Source organism: Oncorhynchus clarkii, chromosome 20, assembly GCF_045791955.1.
Source record: "Oncorhynchus clarkii lewisi isolate Uvic-CL-2024 chromosome 20, UVic_Ocla_1.0, whole genome shotgun sequence".
Taxonomy (NCBI): domain Eukaryota; kingdom Metazoa; phylum Chordata; class Actinopteri; order Salmoniformes; family Salmonidae; genus Oncorhynchus; species Oncorhynchus clarkii.
In genome coordinates, this window is record NC_092166.1 from 61,122,357 (window position 1) to 61,131,810 (window position 9,454).

The 9,454-nt window shown below is 40.7% G+C and overlaps 1 protein-coding gene across 3 annotated transcripts in view; it reads left to right on the forward strand.

Annotated features, from left to right (window-relative positions):
• Positions 1 to 7,074, forward strand: part of LOC139376637 (urotensin-2 receptor) — a 71,326-nt gene extending 64,252 nt beyond the window's left edge. For all 3 annotated transcript variants that reach the window (XM_071119444.1, XM_071119442.1, XM_071119445.1), the window contains one exon: positions 5,223 to 7,074. Coding sequence is in view for 1 of the 3 variants with exons in the window: in XM_071119445.1 (XP_070975546.1) it covers positions 5,223 to 5,282 (60 nt within the window). In the remaining 2 variants the exon portion in view is untranslated. The remainder of the gene's footprint in view (positions 1 to 5,222) is intronic.
• Positions 7,075 to 9,454: the final 2,380 nt, after the last annotated feature.

Sequence of the window (9,454 nt, forward strand, 5' to 3'; positions counted from 1 at the left end):
CCCTTTTCTTTACAGACAAGCAAACTAGCCAGTTGAGTTACTTAAACAGTGTAGCACTGTAGCACCTTACTTGACTGACTGACATGAGAAAGATGTTTAGTTTTCACATCACGGATGATTACAAAAATACTCAGATCATAATTGTATCCAGAAAATTGCCCATATCTGTTATGATACTCATTTTGTCCGACTACTCGGCACACCTCTAGTTGAATTTTGTATTTTTATTTAACCTTTTATTTAACTAGGCAAGTCAGTTAAGAACAAATTCTTATTTACAATGACGGCCTACCCTGTCCACGCCTGGACGACGCTGGGCCAATTGTGCGCCGCCCTATGGGACTCCCAATCATGGCCGGATTGTGATACAAGCCATTGAAGAGCAGTTATGCAGACAGTGTGAGATACAGAACAATAAGAAGAGTAACACACATTGTAATTCCTCCAGTAAATGTAAACCTCAATAGTATAATCCATCTGATTTGTACAGCTCTGCTAACGTGCTCTGTCTAATACTCAGGTGTATGACTACTTATACTGGGGACCGTCAGAAGAACTCCAGATGAATTATGTCTAAAAGGAGGCATCTAAGTAGTCAAGTGCATTCCTTCCCACTTCTCATCTCCATCTTTACTGATCTGAAAAATGACAGAGTGTGGTGGACACCTACTAGGTAGGTGAGACTATTGAGATATAGTGGGTTATGATATTATTGACACCCTTAATGAAGATGAGCAAAAATGTAAAACAAAAAAATGACATAATAAAAATACAAAGCTATATTGTATGCTAAAAAATAGGGACATTATATTATTTAATACTAATGCATTGCATTCTGCGTTCTCATTTCGACGCCAAACCCACCATTGGTGTGCGTGGCCAACAAACTGTATTTCCATGTCATCCAAGAAATGTAAACGCCTGGAGTTTGCTAAACGGCATTGGTACTTGGATTGGGACTGGTGCATAGGCCAGATGACAAGAAAAATAAACCTCTTTGGCCATGCACACCAGTAGTGGGTTTGGAGTCAAATTGAGAATGCATGAGCAGAAAACAACCCCATATCTACTGTATAATATGGTGGTGGGTCTTTGAAACTTGTCCCCAAGTGGGTCTTCCAGCAAGACAACAACCATACATCAAAATAATCGACAAATAAAGATGTTATTTGGCCACTCAAATCAACATCTTGCAATGGCCATTTCAGCCTCTGGACTTGAAACCCATTGAAATCCTGTGGTTTGTCCATAAGCGCAGATGAAGGATCTTTAGGATTCTGCATGGAGGAATGATTTAAGATCCCTCCCAATGTGTTCTCAAACTCATAAACCATTTTAGAAAAAGGTAAAGTGTTGTTATCCTTGCAAGGTGAGGTATTGAAATGTATTGAAAACAGGGGTATCAAAATATTTTAGTCCTACGTTTTATTGAAAACAAATGTTTGCTTGTTATGCAAAACGTCTTTCTCTGAGCAATTGTATAAGTATTAAATAATATAATTTCCCAGTTTTTTGAGCCTCGAAAAAGCTCAGTATTTTTTTGCTCATCTTTATCAACGGTGTCAATAATTTCAGACCACACTGTACATCCATAGTCTCAGCCTCACTGATGGAAATTGTCTGGAAGCAGTGAGTCATCAGGATATCCAACAGTTGAAATTTGTATTCATCCGCATCTGCATTTATAATGATCGCCAGGGTTCGGAACAGCTGGAGGAGACTACCTGATCCATTAAAACTGGAATAAGTATTTCAGTAATGGGTGCAAATATTATAACTAAATGATTGGATTAGTTCAGAAAAGTGTATGTTATTTATCTTTGTGTAGCATAAAATGAATCACTCAATGTACTATACATGTACATGCAAAAAAACAGATATTAAAAACAATTTTAAAAATTAGACCTGCAGCAGAGCATGCTGGGATTTTTTTTCATTTGTTGTCATATTTTAAAAAAAAACTGTTGGTGTGACTTCTCATTTAGTTTTGAGTCAGTACCACAAACATTTTAAGTAATAACAACTTTTTATTGACTTAGAGTTCAACTTGCTATTAGTATTTGAGAAAAAATGCATTTTCAGTACACACACACACACACACACACATTTGCACACACACACACACACACATGCGTGCGCACACACACACACGCGCACACACACACACACACACACACGCACGCACGCACACACACACACGTGTCCCTCTGCAAAACCCTGAGAGCATGGATAAATAGTTTCCCCTAGAGAGAGTTTTTAATATCCCCCTAGAGAGGGTTTTTAATTTCCCCCTAGAAGGTATTTAGTCCTAAGCAGGGATAAGCAGAGAAGAACTCCGAAATCACACCTCCCCAGAGCTGCTGAGAGAGAGGGACTGAACACCATGGATGACCATGTCTCAACACTCTATCTTTCCTCATTTTTCTCCAACCATACAGTCCTTGGGTCTAACCATAGAATTAGACTGAAATTAATCACAAATGAGTTATCAGACATTCTAATTTCAAGTCAGTGTTCCACCATTACGTCATGTCGGAATGTCTGTGCATGACCAAGCACTTCTCAGTGCTGAGGCCTAACTCCTAACTCAGAAGCATCAGACATTGGATACACTGGCTGGGTGCTTCTGCCTGGTGGCTGGAACAAATTTGTCAGACTCTCTCTCTCTCTGTGTGCTTTATTTTGTCTTTGTTTACTTCTGTGCATGAGCCTAATGGTTAAAGGTCTTTCTCCAACTCAGGAAATGAATACAGCTTGGCAATTATAACCACATCCATAACCTTTAAAGGACAACAGGAGTATGTATAACGCTAATGCAAAGACCAACATTTCCTGGATACATTTCCTGAATATACTTATAGGACACAGCATTTCTCATTTCCATTGGTGCTTATGCCCAGCTGTTGCGATCTAGAGAAAGACTAGCCCTTACAACTGATATGAAGCTACTGTGTGTGTGTGAGATTGGGACTCCCTGGTACAGTGTGAGTTGGGTTTGGAGTGGGGGGTCCGTGGGTGTCTTTTAACAATTTCTTTGGATTCCTCATGTCTTACTCATTGTTAGAAAAAAGTTTGGTCCAAATCGGATGTTAGGTACTATATTTGTTGAATACTATGAATGCCATACATTGAAATGGCCAATTTGGGTGCAATCAATTAGCTTAATTTCTCAGATATAAAATGATATTTTACACAAAATAATGTGCTAATCTTATATGTTTATAACTACCAAAATGATTTCAGAACAATCTGAGGTGGTGGGTGTCATGGCTTGCAGAAATGACATTTAGCGACCCCTTGGTGTTTCTGCCCAGCTGTTGAGGTCCAGTGAAAGCCTAGCCCTTCTTACAGCTGATATGAAGCTACTGTGTGTGGGATGATCGGGACTCCCTGGTACAGTGTGAGTTGTGAGGGATTCTTTCATGGGTCATGGAAAGAAATTATAACCACAAACACTGTTTATGTTTTTTCAGGTCAAAGGGAAACTCTGAAAGCTCTTGGTGGATCGCAACACAAAAACTGCTCTAGACTCTAACGGAATGGGTAGCTCGGATTAGAATAAACAGGGAATGCTGTCATAGGAGAGAGACAGCATTGTAACAGAATAGAGAGACGACATTGTATCAGAATAGAGACAGTGATTATTAGAATGACAATGAAGACGGTGAAGGTAATCTGTGAGCAGCAGGGATGGGTAGTGCCACCGTATGGCAGGGAGAGTTGGGGGTGTGAATGCCACCTCTCTGATCCTCATTCGCGCTGATTATACCATGGTAGCGAGAGGGACAGATGGGAAAAGAAAGTGGAACTCTCCACCAATAATATAGCAATTGACAGCTCAATCTATTCTAGCTTCCATTTCCAATCTTTCTCTGAAGAGTCAAAAGTGATGTCCTCTCTTTGTCTCACGGGTGTGTAGAATGAGTTCCATTCCAGCACAATCACACCTGATTCAACGAATCAACTGATCTTCAAGCCATTGATTAGTAAAGTAAGGTGTGTCAGAGGCTGCGTTTACACAGGCAGCCTAATTCTGATCATTTTCCACAAATGTGTCTTTTGACCATCAGCCAAAAATTTGGCAAAGGATCAGATTTGGAATGCCTGTGTAAACGCAGCCTGCTTGGCTGATGTGTATTAGTGAGATACAGCCACAGTGAGAGCATACATTTTATAGAGAGCTCCTCTCAGCACTTCTCATGCCAACAGCGACGGCACAAACCGCGTGGAAAATAAGACTCTTTACAAGGCCCTCTGTAAAACCCATGCTAAGCTCTCGCTCTCTCTGTGTGTTTGTGTGTTTCTTCTGTAACGATAGGGGAAAGTCTCTCATTTAGGGGACTGGGTGGTGTTAGTTGTTCCAGTTAGGAACTCCTGTAAACTCATGTGCATGTGGAAACAGTTTTGTCCGGACACTTGTTAAACAGGAGTACTGCACATGTACACAAACATGCACAGACACACACACACACACACACACACACACACACACACACACACTGTAAACGTGTATATTTCTCTTGCCATAATGACCTCGTCTTCTCCTCTGTGCAGCAGTGCTCATGATATTCCATTGACTCAGAAGTAAAAAAAATAAATAAATCCTGTAAATAGTGACTGTTTGAAGAACAATCTGTAAGTTCTTCATGGTAATGGGAACCTTTTAAAGTATTTAAAAGTCAAGTGCACTAAGGTAGTAAAACTCTGCAAGGGCATAGTAACTATAATTAATCACCATCCATCTACCCTTAGGTCATCTGGCCATTGTTAGTGTGTCAGCTTTGCCCTCATGCCCATGTTAACATTATCACACTGAGATTAAACCCTCTGTGTGTGTGTTTGTGTGTGCACCTCCATCTGGGCAGGCTAACAGAAGGTCTGATCCTCCACACATAGGCTGTGTCCATCACCTCCAAACACACACTGTGCCAGATAACCACTATCCAGTTCTGTGTGTTAACAAAGCTGTTAGGAACAACTAGAGAATACAAATGGCAGATGTGTAGGTGCAAACAATAGCAGAGATAGAGGCGTTGATATACAGATGAACCCGATGCTATTTGTTTGAGTGTGTGTGTGTATGGGGGGGGTTGAGTTTGTGTACAGGGAGATGAACAAGGTTTGCTGTGCCACCTCTACGCTTTGGCATTTCTCTAGAAGCTCTGCCACTCAGATTTACAGCCACTGTATTAATGGTCCTTTGTCCTCTGTTTCACTCCCAGGTTCAGAGGGGACAGGAGGAAAAGGAGAAAGGAGTGGACATAGCAGATCCTACTGCTTAAACTCGTCATCATGGAACTAGAAAGAGGAAGACGATGCGGTGAAGGAGGGGGATAAGGAGGGAAGGAAGAAAGTGCAGTGCACTCAGCAGACCTCACTCGTTCTTTTATCGGAAGAGGCAAGATGAATCTGGATGCTTCTTGGACTAATGTAAAGAGATAACAATCTTAATTTACCCTCCAAACCAGCCTCCCCTGAGCGACGGCAGTGACTTCAACACACACAGGAACCATAGAGCTGGCAGCTCTTGGCCAAGATTCAATTCAGAACAAAAAAAGTGTAGGCCATATAGAAATAATGACACTAATTGAAAATCATTAAACAAAATAATAAGTTTTAATCAGCCTAATCAAGGTGTAGATTACATCACACATTCCAGTGTTTGAACTTGTAAAACAGCTGCACAGGATTTCTACTCCCTGTGATAATTATATCGCTGGGAGCCGCTTGTGGATTTGACAGCTCCAAACCAGTTACACCGCTTAAACAAAAGCAATGATAAGTTATGTGTTTGTAGTTCACCATGGGTTACTGCTGATCTGATTGAATATTGTCCCTTGTTTCTTTACGCTTGTTTATAAAACACACTAAGTTCTCAGCATCCTGTTTAGGTTGTGTGTGTCACGCACCGACTTCCTGTGGATGACTGTTTCAGACAGACATTTTGGGAAGTGTCAGACATTCTCACTTTCCATTGATCCCTTGCGGTGCTCCATCAGAAACCCTGTTAAATCTGTCACATAATTTGAAAACTTTAGGCCACAAGTGTTTAAGTCCATTTCTATGTAGTGTTGGGATTTTCTGCTCTTTTGAGTTCACATTATTTTTTGTTCATTCCAAATTCAGTTATTCATAGAACAAAACGAGGACAATATTCTATATCGAAGTTGATTCAGTTTCAATGACATTGTTTTTCTTCTGTGCAAGGTTGTACATGTTCCATGTTGAGGGAGACAATGAAATACATATTTTCTGCTTTTGTTCTGTTCAATCAGAAAAGTTTTAGCAATGTTGTGTGTGTGTGTGTGTGTGTGTGTGTGTGTGTGTGTGTGTGTGTGTGTGTGTGTGTGTGTGTGTGTGTGTGTGTGTGTGTGTGTGTGTGTGTGTGTGTGTGTGTGAGACTGTGGTCGGGCTCATGTATGCAAGTTTTCATCAATCAACAATGTTGTCAATTACTAAATACAGAGGGAGCAAACAAGTTGTTAATGAACAAACAAAGAAAAGAGACTCTTTACTATAAGCCTTCAACCGTTTGGTTAACACGATACTCTCTTCTTCAAAGACCCACGCCAATCACACCAGGAGACTGAAACGGACCATTCTAATATAATGTCAGTGAATGAACAATTCAACAAGATGCGTCCGAGCCTAAGGACTGTGAAAGGGCTTCAACTGTGGCAGATCGAGGTTTGACATGTGCTTTATGAATATACCGTATCTGATTACAAAAGCTATCAGGCCAAGTGTTACAGAAGTCATTTGTTTCAAATCAAGACAAGGGTAGAATTCTGCTTTAAAAAGACATTCACCGAACAAGATACATTTGTTGTCAAATGAAATATATGGACGCTGTACATTTCTCAGTCGTCGCGGTTGTTGTTGATGTTGTAATTGTAATGTCTTTGCAAAAATGCTATTGTTTACGCAACTATCCAAACTCCTTTGCATGTCAGGCAGACAAAATCATATTTACCCATGGCACTTGTACGTACACACACACACACACACACACACACACACACACACACACACACACACACACACACACACACACACACACACACACACACACACACACACACACGCACACACACACACACACGAGCCCTGCACAGGCCCAATCGCTTCTGCCAAATGTAAGGCAGAAATAACTTCCTCCATTATTACGTAAATCCATTAGCTACTCCACTCTGTGTAACCCACTCCCTGCGCACAGCTCACTCTGCGTGCATGTCCTTCCATAGCAACGTCTCCACAGCCACAAAGTCATAAACCAGCCTATTTTTCACCATTTATTTTCTTAAATCTTTTTTTAAACCTAACCCAAACACTTAACTCTAACGTTAACCACACTACTAACCTTAAATTAAGACCAAAAAATACATTTTTGTTTTCATGAATTCTTATGATATAGACAATTTTTCTTTTTTGGCTGTATTATCTAAGAGAAACCTTTTGCTTGGCCTGCTCTGCTCAATTACCAGACATTGGAGAGCAGTTAGCTGTCAGCTAGCTACTTTTTGTCAATCTAAACAACGAACAAAACTCAAGAAACATTATTTTTTTCTGTGAAAGCACTTCTGACATGATGTTATGATCTGAGTAAGATATGACCACACCGCGCAGCAGAGCAGGTGATCAATGTAGTGATACCCGTGCCCCACCTGTACCTTAGTTATTGGCGACAAAACAGGCCCTACCCATCCCTAACATGATGTGGAATGTCAGGACCCATCGGGCTCAGGTGGGGTAGCAGAGCTCTAACACACACCTCCAGGGAGATGCACTTGGCTTTTCACAGGGCAGACATCTGTGCCTGGAGACTGATAACGACTCTAGCAGACCCTGCTCCAGTCTACTGCTTAACATGTTAAAAGGAGAAGTTGCCTTTTTTTTTTACAACCAAATCTCTATTTCTGATGGAAATGGCAGGTTATAGAATGTTCCAGACACCTTTTTTATGATTTCACTTGTTTTTGATGTTGTACACATGAAATTGTGTCATTCCGAACTTTTGCGGATACATTTCGGAATGACACACTTTTATGTATGCCACATTCAAAGACCTGCATCACTATGCTGAGAGTTTTGCTGTTTCTAAAAGGATATAAAATAAAATAAAATGCCTTTGTTAATGTTTTTTGATTCCCGGTTTTGGGTAAGTTTCTCAAAAACTGAAAGTGAAATCACAAAAAGTTTGTGCGACTCGAGCCATTTCCAGTACGCAGGTGTGCAGGCCGGGTGTGTCCATGTACTATTTGATTTGATTTCATTAAAAAAAAACAAGCGAAATCACAAAAAAAAAGGTGACTGCACCCTTCTATAACATGCCATTCACATCAAAAATATTGATTTGGTTGTAAAAAAAGAAAGCTTTTCTTTTAATGTTTTTGTCATATCGGGAACCAAGATGTTTTCTATATTTCCTTCTGGCTAACACAAACAAAGTAGCTATATTGCGCTCTTTGGCTCCGATTTGCTCCCTTGATCACACCCAAACACACACACAAACGTACACACACACACACACACACACACACACACACACACACACACACACATACACACACACACACACACACACACACACACACACAAATGTACACACACACACACACACACACACACACACACACACACACACACACACACACACACACACACACACACACACAAACGTACACACACACACACGTACACACACACCTCTTTTGTGGTGGCAAATGCTCGAAGATGGGATATTCACTTTTGAGTCGCTCCCCATTTTGAAGAGTGGAAATGTAAACAGCTTAGTTTTGGGTCCGGGACAGAACCAGAACCAGGGCCACAAACACACACACACACCCTGATCAAATTCGGATTGTTTTCTTGTTCCTATTGTTGGGTTTAGTCCGTTTGCTTTGCTGGTGTAAACGTGTTGCCTCAGTTCCTGCCATACTTTACTTAAGACAACCGCCAGCGCTGCGCTGTGTCCATCTACAATATGAGCACTTATTAAAAATAACTCTGTTTAACTCCTCCGAGTTTTCCTCCTTTTGTATTTCGGGTTCAAATGGGCCAAGCAGAGATTTAAAGGGTCGTTAGTCAGAGTAATTAACCTGGAGTTATATAATCATAATTATATAACAAATATATATTTTCAAAGTTGAAAGATTTTGATGACTAAACAGAAAAGGTGGTAAATGAGAGGACAGCTCACTGACCATTTTACTCCCCCTAACAGAACTGGTTAGGCTGTTTTTATGTTATCCAAAGCTTTGGTGACTGCAACTGTGCTGCTGGCAACAATTTACACTTTTTTGCCAACGTTTACTGACACCGGCCATATTCAACAGGTGTTGAGCATTCGTAAATGGCACACTCAGACGAGGGTGGTCTAAAATTGGAGTAGATAGCCAGAGCGAATATACCAGCAACATCTATCAGCAGTTGTCGCAGTGACATTCTATTGAAA